The sequence below is a fragment of the Narcine bancroftii genome, chromosome 11, assembly GCF_036971445.1.
Source record: "Narcine bancroftii isolate sNarBan1 chromosome 11, sNarBan1.hap1, whole genome shotgun sequence".
In the NCBI taxonomy this organism is placed as follows: domain Eukaryota; kingdom Metazoa; phylum Chordata; class Chondrichthyes; order Torpediniformes; family Narcinidae; genus Narcine; species Narcine bancroftii.
Window position 1 is genome coordinate 73,139,878 of NC_091479.1, and position 22,957 is coordinate 73,162,834.

General features: G+C 40.7%; 1 protein-coding gene across 2 annotated transcripts in view; it reads left to right on the forward strand.

Annotated features, from left to right (window-relative positions):
• Window positions 1-22,957, forward strand: part of cadps2 (Ca++-dependent secretion activator 2) — a 533,161-nt gene that overhangs the window by 475,315 nt on the left and 34,889 nt on the right. For both annotated transcript variants that reach the window (XM_069903385.1, XM_069903386.1), the window contains one exon: window positions 17,130-17,237. In XM_069903385.1, coding sequence (XP_069759486.1) covers window positions 17,130-17,237 — 108 coding nt within the window. The remainder of the gene's footprint in view (window positions 1-17,129; window positions 17,238-22,957) is intronic.

Genomic DNA, 22,957 nt, shown 5'->3' on the forward strand with positions numbered 1-22,957 from the left:
TGAAAAGGCTGTAGAGTCCAGCCCAACTAACAGTAAACAGTCTGAAATGCAGAGCTGCACCTGTGGGATTAGGTTTAACAGCAGGAAGTGAGAGACTTTGCAGCATATAATTAAGTAGGATTTTTTTTTGTTCTTTTCGACCATGTGTTCAGATGGTCAGGTTAACGAGTGATTAACTTTCACCAAAACTACTGAAGTCTACACCCAGAATTAGATTCATCTGAGCCTTTCTACCTGTAAAAAAAATAAAGCCATTCTTTTGGATAACAAGGCTGCTTAAGAAAAATAAAACAAAGCAATACTTTTTTTCCCCCTTTTGACTAACAAAAGTTCATTCACGCGAGCAGTATATCCACAACACCCAACCCCAACCAACCAATTTTCCCTTGCAACCGCGTCTGCCTGTCCCGCATCGGACTTGTCAGCCACAAACGAGGCTGCAGCTGACGTGGACATTACCCCTCCATAAATCTTCGTCCACGAAGCCAAGCCAAAGATATCCACCTTGTTATTTAGGTCTGTATCCTAGTGACTGCATCTGTGAATGAGTTCATTCCTAATTAATACCTGAGATTTACAAGTGTAGTTTAGAAGTGCTGTAACAATATATTATACGAAAATTTCATGCATTTGCTCTAGTTCTAGTGATGTATACCTTGCCTTGAAGCTAAATTAAGGTCCGAAAATCTTTCTTGAAATTTCACAATACAGCACTCAATCCCCATATTTCCCTCTATTTTCTGGAATCAACCAGGTGAACCTCCTCTGCACCACCTCCAAAGCCAGTATATCCTTTCTCAAGCAAAGGACACCAGAACTCTACATAATCCTCCAGATACTGCCTCACCAGTACCTTGTATCGTTACGGCAGAACCTCCTTATTCTTTCGTTCACTCCTTCTTGCAATGAAGACCAACATCCTTTTTTGCCTTCTTTATTAACTGCTGTACCTGCAAACGAACTACTTTTGAGTCGGGAACATTTTTCTGTGATTTGCAGGACAATCCAATATATTCCTCTCTCCCCAAAAACATCATCTTAAGCATCAGTCGCTTATTATGAGAAATTAGGCCCTGAATCCTGCTTGGGTTTATTTTTCACTTTTGCAGCTCTTTCATTTTCATTTTTCAGGCTTGGTTATGTGAAAAACACTGATAATGGACAAGTGGAAAGATCATAAAATAGAAAACGTAGAAAAGCTACAAATCTATATAAATCATCAAAACAAAAAGCAAATATTATTCATGTCTTTTTACCTGCAGGACATGGATCTTGAGAGTTGCAAATGGAGATGAACAGGCTACAAATACTGCTGACCTTATGATAGAGGGAAGACCATGCAAATGCAGCTGAAGACATTGACCTGAGCAGCATCTGCACTGATGTCCAGGTGCTGGTACAGTCGCCCCAGCCATGGCTCACACACAAGGCTGCAGCCTGCATGTAGAGACCGGTTCGTAGTCTGGTGTTCACGAGGATACCGATATCAAGCCCGCCTCCCAATGGCCTCAGGAATTAACAGCTTCCTTGAGGGCAGGGAGGTTGACTTGGATGCCTGGAGATTGGATTCACAGCTGCAACGGTCATGTGGCCACGGAGGAAATGGGGGTGGGGGGGGGGGACACAGGAGACAGCGGCCTTAGGGAGGCCAGTGGGATCCACAGACGTCCATTGTCTCGACAGGAATTCTCTTTTGCATCTCCACTTCTTGAGAGGGGCACTGGAGGAGTGGCTTTCATGGGAAAACTGAAGTAAATGAATATTGTGTATTTATATACATATATATACAGAGCCAGCTCTTCAGCGCTTGACGTCCTGCTTTGCGGAAACTGCCAAAATGTTTGGCCTGAAAGTCAGCCTGAAGAAAACTAAGGTCCTCCATCAGCCAGCTCCCCACCATGACTACCAGCCCCCCCACATCTCCATCGGGCACACAAAACTCAAAACGGTCAACCAGTTTACCTATCTCGGCTGCACCATTTCATCAGATGCAAGGATCGACAATGAGATAGACAACAGACTCGCCAAGGCAAATAGCGCCTTTGGAAGACTACACAAAAGAGTCTGGAAAAACAACCAACTGAAAAACCTCACAAAGATAAGCGTATACAGAGCCGTTGTCATACCCACACTCCTGTTCGGCTCCGAATCATGGGTCCTCTACCGGCACCACCTACGGCTCCTAGAACGCTTCCACCAGCGTTGTCTCCGCTCCATCCTCAACATCCATTGGAGCGCTTTCATCCCTAACGTCGAAGTACTCGAGATGGCAGAGGTCGACAGCATCGAGTCCACGCTGCTGAAGATCCAGCTGCGCTGGATGGGTCACGTCTCCAGAATGGAGGACCATCGCCTTCCCAAGATCGTGTTATATGGCGAGCTCTCCACTGGCCACCGTGACAGAGGTGCACCAAAGAAAAGGTACAAGGACTGCCTAAAGAAATCTCTTGGTGCCTGCCACATTGACCACCGCCAGTGGGCTGATAACGCCTCAAACCGTGCATCTTGGCGCCTCACAGTTTGGCGGGCAGCAACCTCCTTTGAAGAAGACCGCAGAGCCCACCTCACTGACAAAAGGCAAAGGAGGAAAAACCCAACACCCAACCCCAACCAACCAATTTTCCCCTGCAACCGCTGCAATCGTGTCTGCCTGTCCCGCATCGGACTTGTCAGCCACAAACGAGCCTGCAGCTGACGTGGACTTTTTACCCCCTCCATAAATCTTCGTCCGCGAAGCAAAGCCAAAGAAAAAAAGAAGAATAAAGGAACCTTAAACTTGGGGGAGATGTGACCTGTACAGTAAGGACGGGTTACACTTAAATCCCAGGGGGACCAGAATCCTGGCAGAGGTATTTGCTAGGGCTACTCAGGATCCTTTAAACTAGAATGGTTGGGGGGAGGGAACAAAATAGTACAGAGCAGTAAGGAGAAGGTTAGAATGCAAACAATGAAAGTTTGTAGTAAGTATTTGAATATGGATGGGCAGGTGATAGAGAAGGGAAATGCTCTGGAAGAAGATGAAGGGCAATTGGCAGGAAAAGTAAATAATGTTGTTCTTAAAGATGAGGGAAAACAGGGATTAAAAAATGGGAAATCCCTGAAATTCATATATTTTAATGCCAGGAGTATTGTAAAAAAGGTGGATGAGCTGAAGGTGTGGATTGATACTTGGAAGTATGATGTGGTAGCGATTAGTGAGACATGGTTGCAGGAGGGATGTGATTGGCAACTGAATATCCCTGGGTTTCGTTGTTTTAGGTGTGATAGAGTCGGAGGGGCAAGAGGAGGTGGGGTTGCATTGCTTGTCAGGGAAAATATTACAGCGGTGCCTAGGAAGGATAGATTAGAGGGCACATCCACGGAGGCTATTTGGGTGGAACTGAGGAGTAGGAAAGGAGAGGTTACACTTGTAGGGGTGTATTATAGACCGCCCGGAGGGGACCGAGACCTAGAGGAGCAAATCTGTAGGGAGATAGTAGATATTTGTGATAAGCACAGGGTTGTAATTATGGGAGATTTTAATTTTCCACATATAGATTGGGAAACACATTCTGTGAAAGGAATGGATGGGTTAGAGTTTGTGAAATGTGTGCAAGATAGTTTTTTACAACAATATGTAGAGGTGCCGACCAGAGAAGGAGCAGAGTTAGATCTACTGTTGGCAAATGGGATGGGTCAAGTGACGGAGGTTAGTGTTGGCGAGCACTTCGGGTCCAGTGATCATAATGCCATCAGCTTCAATGTCATTATGGAAAGAGAGAAATCAGGGCCAAGGATTGAGGTTTTTGATTGGGGAAAAGCTAGATTTGAGGAGATGCGAAAGGACTTGCAGGGTGTGCATTGGGACAATTTGTTTTATGGGCAGGATGTAGTAGAGAGATGGAAGTCTTTTAAAGATCAGATTTTGAGAGTGCAAAAGCTTTATGTTCCTGTTAGGTTAAAAGGAGGGGCAAAAGGTTTGAGAGAGCCGTGGTTTTCAAGGAATATTGGAAACTTGGTTCGAAGAAAAAGGGAGGCGTACATTAGATATAAGAAGCATGGAGTTAAGGAGATGTTTGAAAGATACATTGAATGTAAGAGGAATCTTAAGAGAGGAATTAGGAAAGCTAAAAGAAGGTACGAGAAAACTATGGCAAGCAGGGTGAAAACTAATCCAAAAGAGTTCTACAAATATGTTATTGGTAAGAGGAAAGCTAGAGACAAAATTGGTCCCTTAGAAAATCAGAGTGGAAAACTGTGAGTGGAACCTAGAGAAATGGGGGAGATATTGAACAGTTTCTTTTCTTCGGTATTCACTAAGGAGAAGGATATTGGGAGATGTGGGATAAAAAAAGCAAATTGGGTAAATATGGGGAATATAGAGATTACAAAAGGTGTAGTTTTAAGGCTTTTGAAGAATATAAAGGTGGATAAGTCTCCGGGACCAGACGGGATCTTCCCCAGGACATTGAGAGAAGTGAAGGAGGAAATAGCAGAGGCTCTGGCGGTAATTTTTCAAATGTCATTAGATATGGGGATAGTGCCGGAGGATTGGCGCATTGCGCATGTGGTTCCGTTATTTAAAAAGGGTTCAAGGAGGAAGCCTGGCAACTATCGGCCTGTAAGTTTGACGTCTGTGGTAGGTAAATTAATGGAGAAAATTCTTAGAGATAGTACTTATAAACATCTGGATAGACAGGGTCTGATCAGGAGCACTCAACATGGATTTGTGGGAGGAAGGTCATGTTTGACCAATCTGATTGAATTTTTTGAAGAGGTGACTAGGAATGTGGATGAGGGTAGCGCAGTGGATGTTGTCTATATGGACTTCAGTAAGGCCTTCGATAAGGTACCACATGGAAGGTTAGTTAGGAAGGTGCAGTCTTTAGGTATAAATTTTGAGATAGTCAAATGGATTGAACATTGGCTGAAAGGGAGAGGCCAGAGAGTGGTAGTGGATAATTGTCTGTCAGGTTGGAGGCCGGTGACCAGTGGTGTGCCTCAAGGATCTGTATTGGGCCCATTGTTGTTCGTTATATACATTAATGATCTAGATGATGGGGTGGTGAATTGGATTAGTAAATATGCAGACGATACTAAGATAGGTGGAATAGTGGATAATGAAGAAGGTTTTCAAGGATTGCAGAGGGATTTGGGCTGCTTAGAAAAGTGGGCTGAAAAATGGCAGATGGAATTTAATGCTGATAAGTGTGAGGTGCTTCATTTTGGTAAGAAGAATCAGAATAGGACATATGTGGTAAATGGGAGAGCATTGAGGAATACAGAAGAACAGAAAGATTTAGGAGTAACGGTACATCGTTCCCTGAAGATAGAAACTCACGTGAATAGGGTGGTGAAGAAGGCTTTTAGTATACTGGCCTTTATCAATCATTGCATGGAATATAGGAGTTGGGAGGTGATGTTGAGATTGTATAAGACGTTGGTGCGGCCTAATTTGGAGTTCTGTGTGCAGTTCTGGTCGCCTAATTATAGGAAGGATATAAACAGAGTGGAGAGAGTGCAGAGAAGGTTTACCAGAATGTTGCCTGGGTTTAAGCATCTGGAGTATGGGGAGAGATTGGACAGATTGGGTCTTTATTCTTTGGAGCGTAGAAGGTTGAGAGGGGATTTGATAGAAGTATTTAAGATTATGAAAGGGATAGACAGAATGGATGTGGATAGACTATTTCTGTTAAGAGGAGGAAAGTTTAAAACAAGAGGACATGAGTTAAGAATTAAGGGGCAGAGGTTTAGAGGTAACATGAGGGGGAACTTCTTTACTCAGAGAGTGGTAGCTGTGTGGAATGATCTTCCGGGAGAAATAGTGGCGGCGGAGTCAATTGTATTATTTAAGAAAAGGTTGGACAGGTATATGGATGAGAAGAAGATGGAGGGTTATGGGCATTGTGCAGGGAGGTGGGACTAGAAAGGGGTGTTTGGTTCGGTGCGGACTAGAAGGGCCTAATGGCCTGTTTCCGTGCTGTAATTATTATGTTATGTTAATGTCCAGCTTTACCGAGGCATCTTAATATCAAAAAAACTTTGGCTTACATAGACTTTAGGGACCTGACAGAGTTACATTATTTTCTGAAATTACACGTTAAGACATTTCAGTATATAATACAGGAAGTGACGCAAGTAGTTTTTCGTTAATAGGAACAACTAATCTGCTCCCTTTTCTGCATGGTGTGGCTTCTCAATGCAGGATTACAAAAAAAAACACAACACAAGAATTCTGCAGGAGGTCTGACCTCCTGGGTATCCAGAGATGATTAGAAATGTGTGCAAGCAGATTCTGCCTGTAGACCGCAGAGAACAGATCACTTGATGTGTGAAGTGAAAGTTGGAGGTTTCACTTGCAAAGCCTGTAGAAAGGAACTCTGTTGGAGTCATCTCCACTTACTCAGGCTCAAACATCTTTGATTTTGCTGCCTGTCACTCCATCTTAGCTATTTCACGCTTGTTTGGTTTTAACATCACAGGACCTGCCATTTTCGGTCTGGTCCTGTACAATGAGACGGGTAAATTAATGATCTTGTAGTTAGCGATCCTCTTGGAATTGGAGATCACAGCATGACTGAATTTTGTAGACAAATGGAGGGCTTGATAGTTCGATAATGCTTAAGCAAATGAGACTACAATGGGATGAGGGAGTTGGCCAGTTGGGCAGCGTGCACAGGAAACACAGGCGATATGATGGAAAAAGAAGGTTGAAGAATAGTGGATGACTTTCAAAGAGGTTTTTCACAGTGCTCAACAAAAAATATATTCCATTAAAAAGCTGGGACAATGAGGGTGGGGAGAGTCAGCTTTGGAAAACCAAAGAAATAAAGGGAGGCAACCAATTAAATCATCATGTGTACAAGGTCAGCAAGAGTAGTGAGAAAATGAAAGGTTGGGAAAACTATAAAAAGCAACAAAAAACCATCTGCCATGCAATAAAAAAAGGAAGATAGATGAGATAAATAAACATGCACAAAATATAAAAACAGAGGGTAAAATGTTTTTATGATTATATAAAGCAGAAAAAGGTGGCTAAAGTGAATGTTGGTCCCTTGAAACATGAGAAGGAGGAATTAATGTTGGGTAATGCAAAAATGGCTGGGGCTTTGAATGTCTATTTTGCGTCAATCTTCGTGGTGAAGGACATGTCTAACACGCCAAAAAGGGAAGGTTATTGAGGCAGTGGGAGGTGAGAACCACAATTGCTATCAATAAAGAGGGAGTGCTGAACAAACTAGTGGGCCTAAAGTTAGACAGGTTCCCAGTCCAGATGGAATACAACCCAGGGAACAAAATAAATTGGCAAAAATTATATTAGAGGCATTTGTGATCATTCAACAAAATTCTCTGGACAGGTTCCAGTCGATTGGAAGATAGCACTGTTGGTATCTTATTTCTTTGTACTGCATGGATTAAGTTGATGAACTTGCAGACATTGTCAGTTATTCGTCTTTTCTTAATAAATCCAGTTTGATCTAGTTTTACTATTTTTGGTACACTGTCGGCCAATTTGTTTGCTAATAGTTTTGCTATTATCTTATAATCTGAGTTAAGTAGAGATATTGTTCTATACGACGCTGGTGTTAGTGGATCTTTTGCCGTTTTTGGTATTACTGTAATTATTGCTGTTTTACATGAATCTGGCAACTTTTGTGTTTCTTCAATCTGGTTCATTACTTCCAGGAGAGGAGGAATTAATAACTCTTTAAATGTTTTATAGAATTCTATTGGGAGTCCGTCCTCTCCAGGCGTTTTATGGTTCGGTAGCTTTTTTAATATATCCTGTATTTCCTCTTTTTCAAATGGTTTTATCAATTTGTTTTGCTTCTTTTCTTGCAATTTCAGTAGTTCAATTTTAGCTAAAAACTCATCTATTTTGTCTTCTTTCCCTTTGTTCTCAGTTCGGTATAAATGCTCATAGAATTCCTTAAAGTTTTCATTGATCCCTATTGGGTTATATGTAATTTGTTTGTCCTTTTTCCTTGATGCCAATACTGTTCTTTTAGCTTGTTCTGTTTTAAGCTGCCAGGCTAGTATTTTGTGCGTTTTTTCTCCTAGCTCATAATACTTCTGCTTTATTTTCATTATGTTCTTCTCCACCTTATACGTTTGTAGTGTTTAGTATTTTATTTTTTTGTCCGCCAATTCTCTTCTCTTTGTTGTATCTTCCCTTGTTGCTAGTTCTTTTTCTGTACTTACTATTTCCCTTTCCAGCTGTTCTATTTCCTGATTGTAGTCCTTTTTCATCTTAGCTACATAACTTATTATCTGCCCTCTGATAAAAGCTTTCATTGCATCCCATAATATAAATGTGTCTTTCACTGATTCCATATTTATTTCAAAGTACATTATAATTTGGCGCTCAATAAATTCTCTAAATTCCTGTCTTTTAAGTAGCATGGAGTTTAATCTCCATCTATACGTTCTTGGTGGGATGTCCTCCAGTTCTATTGCTAATAACAGGGGTGAGTGATCAGATAGCAATCTAGCTTTATATTCCGTTTTCTTAACTCTCCCTTGGATATGGGCTGACAACAGGAACAGGTCAATCCTTGAGTATGTTTTATGTCTACTCGAATAATATGAGTATTCCTTCTCCTTTGGGTGTTGTCTTCTCCATATATCCAAAAGTTGCATTTCCTGCATTGATTTAACCATAAATTTGGCTACTTTGTTCTTTTTGCTAGTCTTTTGTCCAGTTTTATGCATCTTTGAATCCAAATTAAGGTTAAAGTCCTCTCCTATCAATATATTCTCCTGCGTATCTACAATCTTAAAAAAAATATCTTGCATAAATTTTTGATCCTCTTCTTTAGGTGTATATATATTGACCAAATTCCAGAATTCTGAATATATCTGACACTTTATCATTACGTATCTCCCTGCTGGATCTATTATTTCCTCCTCTATTTTGATTGGTATATTTTTATTGATTAATATAGTTACACCTCTGGCTTTTGAGTTATATGATGCTGCCGTTACTTGCTCTACCCAGTCTCCCCTAATTTATTATGTTCCACTTCAGTTAGATGTGTTTCCTGCATGAATGCTAAATCTATTTTTTCTTTTTTCAGTAAATTTAATAGCCTTTTCCTTTTGATTTGGTTATGTATTCCATTAATATTTATAGTCATATAGTTCAACATGGCCATCTCATACTCTGTTTACATCTCATTTCTGCTTCCTCACCACCACCTTTCCCCTTTTCCCCATTTTCATCTCTCAGCTTTCCTTTTTTGAACTCAATGTATGACAACACTTCTAAAACATAAAATACTTCAACCACTCCCACATCTAAAATTCCCTTAAACCCAAGTGTCTCCTCCCCCCCACTCTGACTCACCCCTTGTCCCTTGCCAGGCAACAACAACTCCCCTCTCCATTCGGACTGTAAACCCGTTCGTAAGTGTCAACTGATTTCACAGTAATGGTTATTCTATCCCACCCAAACCGCCCCTCCCAAAAAGACTTTTATCTTCACATTAAAACAAAACTCCCCCTCTTCCCTTTTTTCTTTTTTTTACACCCCTCCTCTTTTTTCCCCCCTTTTCCCTCACTTCCATTTTCTTCCCTCCTTTAGTTCTTACTTATACATTATTTTTACATCTTTATATGTAGTTTGTTCTTGTTACATCTCTTCATCTCTCTTTCTCTGCAAGCATTCTGCAAATTCTCGTGCTTTCTCCGTATCCGAGAACAGTCTGTTTTGCTGCACCCGGGATAACTATTTTAAGCACCGCTGGAAATCTTAACATAAATTTATAGCCTTTTTTCCATAGGATCAATTTTGCTGTGTTAAACTCCTTCCTATTCTTTAGGAGTTCAAAACTTTTGTCTGGGTAGAAAAAAATTTTTGACCTTTGTACTCCAGTGGTTTTTTGTCTTCTCTAATTTTATCCATTGCCTTCTCCAATATATTTTCTCTTGTGTATCTCAGAAATTGTACTAAAACGGATCTTGGTTTTTGTTGTGACTGTGGTTTTGGGGCTAATGTTCTGTGTGCCCTTTCCATTTCCATTCCTTCCTGCATTTCTGGCATTCCCAGGACTTTTGGGATCCATTCTTTTATAAATTCTTTCATATCTTTGTCTTCTTCATCTTCCTTTAGGCCCACTATCTTTCTATTGTTTCGCCTTCTATAGTTTTCCACTATATCCATCTTCTGAGCTAACAACTCCTGTGTTTCTTTAACCTTTTTATCACATTCTTCCAATTTTCTTTTTAAGTCGTTCACTTCCATTTCTACCGCCATTACACGTTCTTCCACATTTTCTAATCCTTTCCCTATATCTGTTATGACCAGCTCTATTCTACTCACTTTTTCTTCTGTACTTTTCATTTTTCTTTTCATTTCACTAAATTCTAGTGTCAATCATTCTTTTAATGCTTTCATTTGTTTTTGAAATTTTTTTTATCTATGTGCTGTCCATTCATTTTACCTTCTATTCCTCTGTGCAGAGCTTGGTGTTCTTCTTCTTCTTCTGTGTCTGCTCTTGGGTTTGTGTCTTCTACTTCTCTTCCTTGTATCTGTGTCTCTTCTGACTTTCTTGTTGAGCTGCTTGCCTCAGTTTGTTGCTTTTTTTTCATGGCTTCTTGATGTTGGTTCTCTTCTTCTGGGCTGGTTATCTGTTGGGCCTCCTGCTTCTGTTTTTCTCTCTCATCCCTCCCCTTCCCATTGCTTTCCTTTTCTTCCAGCTGGGAGCCCTGCTGTCAGGCATCTCTCAGCTGTTCGTGCTCTGTAGGTTCACTCCACAGCTGATCCTCCCCTCCTGTCGGTGTTCTCCTTTTCCTTGTTGTGTGCATTGCGCACCTTTGTTTGGCTCAGTGAGCCATTTTTGCAGTCCCGCGGTCGGGTGGTCGCGACCCTGCGGGGTCTTCACTAACCTCGGGGAGCGGGCTCCTCTGTCCACGGCGGGTCCCTGCTTTTTCGTGTAGGTAAGGCCTTCTCCTTTCTCTTCCAGCATCTTTCCTTCTTTTTTTCCCGTTGTTTTTGTTTTTCTTTCTTAGGTGCCATTTCCTTTCTTTTCTCCACACCTTTATCTTTTACTTGTTGTGTTTTGTGTATCTGGGGTTTTGCTTTTTCTTCACTTTTTTTCTTCTTTTCTGGAGAGGGCTGGTATTCTCCTACCAGCCACTACTCCATCTCGTGACTCCTCTTCATCTCCATACTTGAGAAAAGATGTACTGAATTTGAAGACAGTGCAGAAGAGATTCATCACATTCATTCCAGAGATCAGGGGGTAAGTCTATGAGGAGGGATTTAGTTGCCTTGGATTATACTCACTGGAATTCAGAAGAATGAGACGGGATCTCATAGGAACATTTAAAATTATAAAAAAGATAGATAAGGAAGAGGCAAGAGAGCTGTTTCCTCTGGTAGATGAGACTACAAATAGAGAACAGAGCCTCAAGATTCAGGGGAGTAGAATTAGGACAGAGATGAAGATGTATTGCTTCTTCAAAGACTATTGAAACTGTAGATTTCTCTGTCCAGGAAGCAGTAGAAGCTGCCTCGTTAAATGGATTTAAAATGGAATTAGGTAGATTTTTGCATGTTAGGGGAATTAAAGGATATAGGAAATGGCAGGTCCATGGCCAGATCATCCATGATCTTATTGAATAATGGAGCAGACTAATCAGGCAAGATGACCAACTCCAGCTCCTATTTCTTCTGTTATGGGCCAGGTACTGGATGAATCTAGATTTTCCATCTCTTGTTGTGCCAGCCCATCCTGTTAACCAACCAGTGAAGACCAATGAAGAGCTTGCAGAAAGTGAAAAATTGTCAATAGCAATTAAAATTATATTGGATTTACAAATTTTAAAAAAGTGTTCTAGTTGAGGATCTCTATCTGTTCCTACTTGGAATCTGGACAGTGAGGCAACTAACTAGAAATGTTAGCAATTCAATGAGGAGGTCTTTGCCTTTTCTATTTGCAGTTTCCATTGCTGCTTCACAACAAAACAGAAGGTTTTGAGATGTTTTCCCCTCATTCACAAAGAAATAAATTATTCAGCCAATAGTCTACTCTCCATCAATGAACTTGCAATACAATGTTCAAAAGTAAGCAAAATTATATTTCATTCTACCCAGTTGGACTTGGGTGGACTGATGTTCTTTCTTTGGCTTGGCTTCGCGGACGAAGATTTATGGAGGGGGTAAAAAGTCCACGTCAGCTGCAGGCTCGTTTGTGGCTGACAAGTCCGATGCGGGACAGGCAGACACGATTGCAGCGGTTGCAAGGGAAAATTGGTTGGTTGGGGTTGGGTGTTGGGTTTTTCCTCCTTTGCCTTTTGTCAGTGAGGTGGGCTCTGCGGTCTTCTTCAAAGGAGGCTGCTGCCCGCCAAACTGTGAGGCGCCAAGATGCACGGTTTGAGGCGTTATCAGCCCACTGGCGGTGGTCAATGTGGCAGGCACCAAGAGATTTTTTTAGGCAGTCCTTGTACCTTTTCTTTGGTGCACCTCTATCACGGTGGCCAGTGGAGAGCTCGCCATATAATACGATCTTGGGAAGGCGATGGTCCTCCATTCTGGAGATGTGACCCATCCAGCGCAGAGGAAAAAATATAGAATTTTGTTTTCTAAATTCTCAGATAAACAGCACAGACATAGAAATGTTGAGGCAATGGTCCATTGTGAACCTCAAACAAATCCTACATTCTGTGGAATTACAATGCTATATATATATAAGAAACTCCCATAGTTATCACATTTCAACCTAATAACTTTTGCATTGATTAACCATCATCACTTCCACTGGCTTCTGTGTGATTTTTTTCATTAGCTCTCTCCACACCTTTCTGCCTTCCACAGGGACCACCTCTTCCATGACTCCATGAACCACTCATCCCTCCCGCCCATGCCTCACTGAGTCTGAGCACTTTCCTCTGCAGCATTTGTTTGTACATCTCCTTCATGACCATCCAGGGACCTGAACAGCTCTTCCAAATGAGGCAAGGATTTACATGCACCTTCTCCAATCTTGTCTGCAGCATTTAGTGCTCCTGCTGCGACCTCCTTTACATTGGCGAGTCAAAGCAAAGACGAGGCAACTTATATGCAGGACACCCGTGCCATCAGATGCCATTTCATTTCTTCTTTCCATTCACACCAACCATCTGTCCTCAGCCTTCTCCACTGCCAGAGTGAGGTCCAACTCAAACTGGAGGAACAGTTCCTCATAATCCTACCAAGTAGATGCCGGATAAGTGAATTTTCCAGTTGCTTGAGATTATATGGGTTTAAAATTTTGAATTATTTTGGCCATGCTGTGGTGGTGTTGCTCTAATCAATGGTAATTGGATTGCGGGGGGGTGAGTTATAGGCCATGTATTCTTTTATTGACAATATGTATCATTTGCTTTTTTTTCTGCTGTATGTGTCATGGTTTTAAAATATTTGAAAATTAAATAATTGCTGAGGCATGCTATTTTTAAACTTCCATGTTTTTTATCTGTTTATTTTTCATGAATTCTTTTTTTTTTGCCAGTTGCTTGAATCCCAGATAACAGGGGTCTTACTATGGTATGAACATTGCATTTTCCAATTTCCAATAACCCTTTACTACCCCCCCCCCCCCCCCCCCACCACCACCACCTCTCTCTTATAATCCACATTCAATTCTCCCTTTTGCTTCCTTTCTCTGGGACAGGCAGAGATTTTTCATGTGGGACAGCATGCTGTATCAATTCTATAATCATCAGTGGAGGGGGGGTTTCCCTTAATTCCCATTGACTTTTTTTTATAAGCTCTTTGATGTTACCTGGTAAAATACTTTTCCGAGGTCAAGGGCAGTCACTCTCACCTTAGATATGCAACTCTGCTCTTGTTTGAACCAGAGAAATTATATCAGTGACTGGAGCCAATTAATCCTGTGAGACCAAACTGAACGTCATTGAATGGGTTATTAGCAAGTTTGTCCCTCCTGGGGCAACTTTTCATATCATTGGGTAGATATCAGTGTTATATAGCTGTACTGGAAAAGCTTGTCTAAATCCACCACTATTGCAAGAGAACACATCGTTAGTCCTGGAACCACACATCAGTCTGCCCTCATTGCCTTTCTTGTATCCAGTTTAATTCTTCATTATCAATTAAAGTTAATTGGATTGTTTGCATGGCATGGACCACAGTAGGAGATGAAGATGGATCGTCCACTTCCCACTTCTAACTGAAGACATGACAGGATAACAGAGTTGGGTCATTGTTTAGCTCTGTCTATTCCAAACTGCTTTGGTCATTTAGCATGTATGATATGGCCTCAGCGGAATAGTTGTTGGGATGCACTTCATTATTCCTCATATTAACATTACTCCTGAGTTTGATGGGTTTTTTATTTCTTCAAAGGATGTGGTCTTCACAGGGTGAGCCAGCATTTAATTGCCCATCTCTAAGTGCCCTTGAGAAAGTGATTGTGATCTGCTTTCTCGAACTGCTTCAGTCCTTAAGATGTGAGCTAATTGATGGGGAGGAAGGAGCAGCCACATATTTCCAAGCCATTGGTCTGTGGCTTGGAGGAATGGAGTGAGAAAGTAGTATGATAATGGAATGAGTAATATGTAATGACACTAGGACACAGATAGTGATGTTAGACATTTTGGTTGCTGTCTATGGCACATGCACCTCATGGATGCCCAGTTTTGAGATGTCATATCTGTTCTAAGCCTTTCCATAAAGAGTCAAACATTATAATTGGCTTGGAGATCATCGAAATGTTGATACTTTGCAGAGAAAAATCTGACGTAACACAATTAGTGTTATGCCAGCGATCCGGGTTCACATCCAACTGTCCCAAATAAGGAATTTGTGCATTCTCCTCGTATCCGCGTGGGGCATACATGGTTAGTAGGTTCATTGGTCACATCGGTGTAATTGGGCAGCATGGTTACTGTGCTGTATCCCTAAATTTATACTTGAATCTTCACCCCTCCCTCTGCTGAAATCCCTTTTTTTTTCTGTAAGTCTTCACATCACATCAGTTCCGTTTGTTAAATGGATTTATACTGTCTATTCCGTTGGATAAAATAATCGTGAAAGATATGGTGATAGATTTGAAATCAAAGTTCAAGTTGTTTGTATTTTTAAATAACAGCATGAGGAAAAAAAGTTTCCTCTTCATTTTACTTGATTATAAAAATTACCCGTGCAATCTGATGAACTGAGCTACAAAGTTTAATGGTGCTAATAATGAAAAAGTTGTTTGTTCCTTTCTTGTACTCAGCACCTTCTGGCAAACCAGAGAACATGACAGTTGTACAAGATGTGTGCTATTAAGGACTATATCTCTTCCCCATTCATTATAAATAATTACCCTTTACAAGTTGCGATATAGAAGAAATTGTTTTAAAGAACCGCAATTCTAATTGGTAAATGTCACCAGCTGCTGCAGTAAATCTATCCAAGTTGTGTATGTTCTTATAATAATTAGTTACTGTCTCAAGACTGCAGACTGTATGTGAAAATCTATTCTCAAGGTGTGAAACTCCCATATGTCTCCTAGCCTGCGACAGGTAGATGAGCAGTGAGGAAAGGATAATAGCTGCGGTAGCAAATGAAATTCTCTTGGCTTCTATTGAAACAGAAACAGCAAGTCTGCCTGTTTGGGATGAGTTTGAACGTACGAAGGGCCAAGCAGCTGTTTAAAAAGAAAATTGCCAATGGCCTAGTGTGGGTTTATTTAGGAAAGCCTACTTGGGCTTTTATTTCCTCAAAAATATCGTGAGAGTTAGTTACCTTCTGGATCTATATGTAATTATCTATTATGTTATTCTGAAATAGCTAAGCGTCATGTCCATTTTCACCTGCAATTATTCAAACCAAAATTGATGTATGACGAACAAAGCTGTGGATTTCCGAGTCTGATTTGAATGTAAAATTGTCTGGTCCTTATCGAATACTCCCAGAAAATGAGCATCTAGCTCTCACAGTTCTCCCCTTTAGACTTTCTTAGAGATCTAGCTAAAATAACTTGCATTTACTGGCTTTCAACTTTTTATCTGCCAAGGAATCAATCTCATATACATCTGAGTCATGACTTAATGTAGGGAGATTATGGTGATCAGAGTTTTTGGAGGTAATACTTGGAAGCAGGCAACATCTTAATTTTCCCTTTTACCCTTTCCCTCGTCTCTTGGAAAAAAATGTTATATTTTTGATTTTCTTATCTGCAAAATCCAGGCCTTTTGGGAGGAAATTCCAATAATTAGAATTGTTCTTCAATCCCTTCAATTTAAAAACAATTTTGGCAATTAACTATTTTGAGAGGGACAGAAGAACTCCTCAAGGCATCAGTGAGTGAAAATTAGAGGAGTCAAATTAGGACTTGTTCTTCAAATTGCTAACAGCAACACATGATCCACTAGAGGAACTTATTGGGTCGAGCTACATCAGTAGGAGAAAAAGAATTGTCAGCATTGTGGACCAGAACCCTTCATCAGGACTCAGGATGAAGGGTTTTCACCCGAAACTTTGACATTTCTTTTCCTCCCACTGATGCTCTCCAGTTCCTCCAGTAGATTGTGTTTTGCTCCAAATTCCAGCATCTGTAGTCTCTCCTCAAATTACTAACGTGGAAGAGATATTTCATATTGCGAGTTTTACATTCAAGTTGTCTTTATTACTTTAACATTGTAAGATATTAAAAATATTTGATATAACATTTCAGAAACATCATAATACAAATGAAGAGCAAAAGGAGATTAATTCTTCGGTGAAGATCCTAACAATTTTTTAATGTCTCTCACATATCTTTGGAGAACAAATGTAAAATCAAGTTCCCTACCAGCATCTTCTGCAAGACCAAACCTCACTGTCCAAGAAAGAATGGGGAGTCCACCTAAAATCAAGGACACTCCTGACATCTGACTGGTACAGGGTGGATATTGGGTGTCACAGTTAACCATGCTTCAGTCTCAAAGGGTAATTAAGTACATTAAGACAGTGGAGCATACATTGTCAGAAATAAGAAAATGAGGGCATTAGCAGCTTCATTTTGTAATATTTACATAAAATGGATGACCATGGATTCATCATGATGTGAAACTTTTTTGCAAAAATGATTTGTGAAATACAGATGTGGAAATGAGGAGTCCAAGGTATCTTACATTAATGTGACTTTTGCCTTTTTTTTCCATGTATTTCTATCCAGCAACCTGGAATGGACCTAGCGGACACCTACATCACATTTATGCGGCAGAACCAGGACATACTTCGTGACCAGGTCAATGAGGAAATGTATATAGAAAATTTGTTTGATGTAAGTATCCTTATGAAATGCTGGAATGAAAAATGTAGATATGCAGTTCCCTGCATGAATTTCCTTACTGTTCAGAAACTGTTGCTTCAGTAACTTTCAGATGATTGTCAAAGCAATCAGAAGCTAACCTATTTCTCTCATCAGTTTTCATTGCACCGTGCAGATTCATACAGCAAATATTCCAAGCTGGTGTTTAATGATGAACAATGTTCCTGTGGAGAATCCAAACAGTCTTGCTCATTTTAAAATTATTTGTCTTTGAAATGTCAAGTAATTTTTTTTTTCTTCCTCATTTCTCTTCAACTGAAGTAGCACACTGAGATATTATTCTAATAGATTTTAGTGTTGAAGTTGAGCTGATTTGCAGCTTATAGGTCTGTGAGGTAAGAAAATGAGCCTTTCTGGATGTCATACTAGAAAGCAAAGATTTTTATTGACATCTATTGGTCATTTGTATCTGATGACCATATCATAAAGCCATTATGTAGATTTCAGTGAAGAATGCACATCATCTTGCTTGATGACATGCATCCAGTGAATAAAAGGAGCTGGTAGAAAGTGTATTTTTGCTTTATTCCAACAGCATGTACATGTTTTAATCAGTGGTCTTTCAGCAATCATTGTAGAGGTGAGATTTTAGCTGTATTTTAAGAGGCAGGCTTTAGGTAGACTTTAGCTAAGTATCTGGAGACAAGCCAAAGTCAGATCTGAATTGTTGAGTAACAAAGAAGACTGCTACCTCCCAAATTTACTGCAAGCAAACTTTTGGGTATCTAGAACATTATCAGAGTCTGAATTTCTGGATGGCATTTGACCAATTTGTTTTTATCATTGCATGAACATGCCCATTGCTCTGTGTCATTTATATCCCATTAAGAATATCAAAGAACCACATCAAAGTCATTTTTGAGAACATCAAGGGGTTTGTTTGCACTTGTGCAAGATGACATGCCACAGCATCATTTATTTCTTTCCCTGCTTATATTTGTGTTCATCTTGATGGAAATAAAATTCAGCACGGATATAAAATGGCTGATCAATTTCAGTATCACCAGTTGAACATCATCTCACATGGTCAAATTACACCCAGAAGTTTCACCTAAAATGACTGAAGCACTGTTATTGAGATTCAATTGGCGTTACCTGTAATATTCTTTCACTTTCTGCAAATGTATGGAACTTTGCTGTAAATCCCTTCTTGTTTCATTAATACTGAAGATAATTTATCACAAAGTTATTGAAACTGTTCCTTTCCGCAGGGATTGTTGCTTGTTCACTAAGATAGCTCTCTTGAAAGAGTGGCATATTTGTACCAAGCAAGTCACCTCAGCTGCGGAGCATAACGGTGCTTCTCCTTAAGTCAAGGAGCACTGATGGTCCTTTGAGCTGGATTCTCAGTTGTGATCTCGTTGGTTCAAAGTACTGTCTGAAGAGTCAGTTTCAATGTTCTTTTTCAACAAAAGTAGAATGGGTGCTCTGTTGGTACTTGTTGACTGCATCAGTAACTCTGCCAGAAGCACTGAAGGAATATCTAAGTATAACATTGCTGACAAAAAGATATAGTATTTTGCTATCGGGATATCAGTAAATATCCTACTTGGTGTGTCCTGTATTTATAACTCAATTCAGCATTAGATGTTTTTTTTTTCAAAACATAATTTTACAAATAAAATTAGTGGTGTCTCTCCACCCTGGGAAAACCCAGAAATGAATGGCCTGGATCATGTGTCCTGCCATTCACCAGCTATTTTCTGGCAGATTTAGTCATTTGCCCGGTATATGGGGTGAACAAATTCATGGAATCCTGGGGAAGGACACAGAACAGCAATGCATGGTGACGTGAGGAGAGACAATGTCGTTGCTAGATGCATATGCGATATTGCTGAGAGTTCTAGCACCACTAACAATGGTTAAGGCCTCAAAGAAGGATGTAAAAATCTAAAAGAGGCATTTCATTCCAAAGCTGTTGGAAGTTAATATGATGGAGCAGCAGGGAGAAGGCAGATGGGAAGGAGAGACAGTTTCTCCCAGGACCATATTCTGAGGTGAAAGCAAAGCAAATAATGGGCTTCTTTATCTAGGCCAAGATATGTGGATATTACAAATGAGTTTGATCTTCTTGAATGAGTTTTAAAATGTTGCGATTAGACATATTAAAATGCAGTTTCAAGGCATTTGATGGTAATGACCTGTCTAAAGGCCTCGAGTCCAAAAGTGGGGTCTCAGGATACACTGAGCGTGCCTTGGTCACTAACCTAGCACTGCTTCATGTCATGGAAGTCACAGCAGAAAGGGCTCCAGCCAGTAGAACAGGCAGTCAAGGTAAAAACAGCCCAGGAGGAGAGTGGGGAGAGTATAGCTAGTGTGGCAGATCGAGCTTGTTCCAGTCCAAAGATACAATGGCCAAATCTAAACTGTGTCAAATCTGAATGGTGTTGAACAGGTGCACATAGAATATATTAAAGCATTCTAGTGCAGGTTGCGTGACATGGCCTTCCTGGAGACGCATTCACGTGGGACTGTCATTGGTAATGGCAATTAGACTCATAATTCCTGACAACATTGAGGAGGCTGTCATCCCATTCAGTGTATGCTGGCTCTCAGAGCAATCCCATTCTCCCTCTTATTCCCTGTAACGTCGTCTCTCTCAGGTGCCCATCAGCTCCTAGGTCTTACCAAACATCTGCACTAGGGGTAATTTATAGTAGCCAATTAACCCAATGGTCATTACATAATCAGAAGTACCGAAAGAAAGTCACTCAGTCATGAGAAATATATGCAAGTTCCACACAGACAGCAACACCGGCGGTCTGGATCGACGCAGGGTTGCTGGGTCTGTGAGATGGGAACCCAAACTGTTGTGCCACAGTGGCACCCATTATTTAGAGGTGTATTTACAGGTGTTAATATCTCTCTTGGAATAAATTGTGACTGGGAGAATGAAAAGAAGAAACACAAAGTAAGGTAAGCGGCCAGAATGATCAGTGGATGAGGATCCCTGCAGGATGCTACGGTTGCTCAGACTGTTCAAGGAGCATCCCAGCAGAGAAAAGAGTGCAAAGCATCAGTGCAAGTTGGGATGTCCTCTCTGAAATTTCCTCCCAATCCCAGCACAACTGCATTCCCAGAAAAGTATAATGACCACATTGCCAATAGGCTCCCAGGGCTACTATAGTCAGTACCATTAATGAACTGGCCTCCTTCTGGTCTGGAGGTGTACGATATTTACAATTATCATCCACTGGGAAAAAGGTCATTATTGACTCCTCTATTCAAAAATAAAACTACCAACATGTCATTCTCAGATCTCTCGTCCATGAAGACATCTGTGTAAGGTGTTGCCTCAAGAAGGCATCCAACTTCATAAAGGCTCCCATCACCTCAGTCACAATCTCTTCTTACTGTTACCTTCAGGCAGAAGATACAGAAGCACAAAATCCAGCACCTTGAAGATCAACAACAGATTTTTTCCAACAAATATCAGGCTTTTGAACTTCCCCGTATTCTTAACCCTAACCAGGCCTACCAAAGGATCTGTCTTCATTCTTAAAATATCACATTTTTTGCATTAACTACAATTATGAATATTTATTTTTCTATCCTTTTATACTTATTATTTCTTCTTCTGTCTCATGACATTTCATTTATATTATTGTTGTTGGAGATTGTGTGACTGCAGCAAATAAGAATTGTGGTGCATATGTACATTGAACTCATGCATTTGGAAAAAGAAACTTCTCTAAAAATAAAGCCTTAAACTTATCATGCTCCCTTGATGGAGAACAGTAGATTGAATGAGCATGGGTTGTAGGCTTCTCCAGGGCATAGGTTCCATTGCCTGTTTGCCATCAGGAAAGAGGTTTAGGCTTGCACCACCAGGTTCAGAAACAGCTGCTACCCCTCCACCATCGGACTCCTCAACAACAAACTCAGACAGGGACTCATTTAAGGACTCTTACTTGTGCACTTTATTGAATTTCTTTATGTTCTCTCTCTATTGCACAGTCTGTTTATTTATGTTGTTATCTGTTTACTGTTCTTTGTTTACTTGTTTTACCATGTGTACACTTTATTTTTTTGCACTTCCAATTAGTGGTAATTGTGCCGCGCCTGTAGGAAAAAGGAATCTCAAGGTTGTACCTGATGTCATTGCATGTACCCTGATAATAAATTGGAAATCTGAACCAGAATGTCACTGATTGGTATCTGGAGTCCATTCTCTTGATATCCAGCTGATGCATGGGAATTGGCAGAGGAACTGGTGACCAATACCCCGACCACAAACTTCTCTCTGAAGCTGTCTGCTGTGCCACCTGCATTTGGCCCACCCTAAAGGCCATTAAGAGGCAAGAAGGTGCTACCTACTGAAGACGCAACATGTAATTCCAATGTACAGATCATGCAATATGATCTGGCCTGCTGCAACAAAAAGCATGCTGTCGCCTAAAAGTTGATGGAGAAGGCCATTCATTTGAGTGCCTCTACTCTCTGAAGCATTTTGAAGACCCCTAAAACATCCATCTGAGCTCTACTCGAGATACGTGATGGTGTGTAGGGTGTTGAGTGTGCAGTCTTTGCCAAGGAGCTGAAGGGGGATCAGATCAGAAGAGAAGAGGCAACTCTGTCAGGGCAGTCTATGAACCATACTTAACATTTCATCAATTCTCCAGTCACCCATAGTCCTCATATTACTTTCACTTGCCTACCCACAAACAATTATAGTGCACTATTTTTTTTACAATGGATAAAACTTCAGATCGTCTTGGTGCATAATCGTGGAGCTCCTGAGGGTTAGTTGGGGGGTGGGGAGGGAGCAGTACAGATCTCATCATTTGGGTAAAGACTGGGGGGGGTCCGGGTTGCAGGCTGATGCTCAAAAACTGAGGCGGTCATGGTTTAAATGATATAATGCTGAGAGGAGACCCCATGAGAACAATGCTGTTACCCTGTCCGTTAACAGAAGCCTTTGCTTCCACTACAAAAATCCTAGATATCAGCTGGTAATGAAGCTGGGGTGCAAACTATCAGATAGGGCATGATGACCAAGACAAAGGAACAATAATAGCTATTTATATTCTTGAGCATCTTCCATCATTATTGTACCATACTCCTTCTTAAACTTGCATCAAAAAGTCCAGCAATCTTGGATTTAAGATAAATAGCTGACCGAACATAAACCACTATTTGAGTAAAAGAGTCCCCCACTTTTTTCATCTTTTTTCCTGCATCTGTGTGATTTTTAACTCCATTCCTGAAAGGCTTTGCTCTAATGTTCAATGCCTGGACTCCCCAACCAGTGGAAATAGTTTCTCTTTCTCTGTCAATCCCTCCATCCCTCTAATTCCATGAAGACTTCAATCTACAACCTTCCTTATCTTTCCATTTTAGGGAATACTGCGCATTTTCAAATTCTCAGCATAGTTTAATCTTTGGATTCTAAATATATTATTGGTAAGTCTCACTAAGCCTCTATTTCCCAGTATTTCAATGTTCTATAAGAGATGGCACTGTGGCGGTGTGAGCAGTGGAAGAAACACAGCCACCACGTTGAGGGTCATTAACGACAGTTTTTATTCAAATTCAGCACGCCCCTATAAGGGCAGCATGAGCTCAGTCACCTGGTGCATTGTGACATTATAATCGCTGCCCAGGGTGCGCGCTAGAAGGGAGGCTGGAGTCAGAGAGAAACCTCTCAGGATGCCATTTCCCCTTGGCTGCCC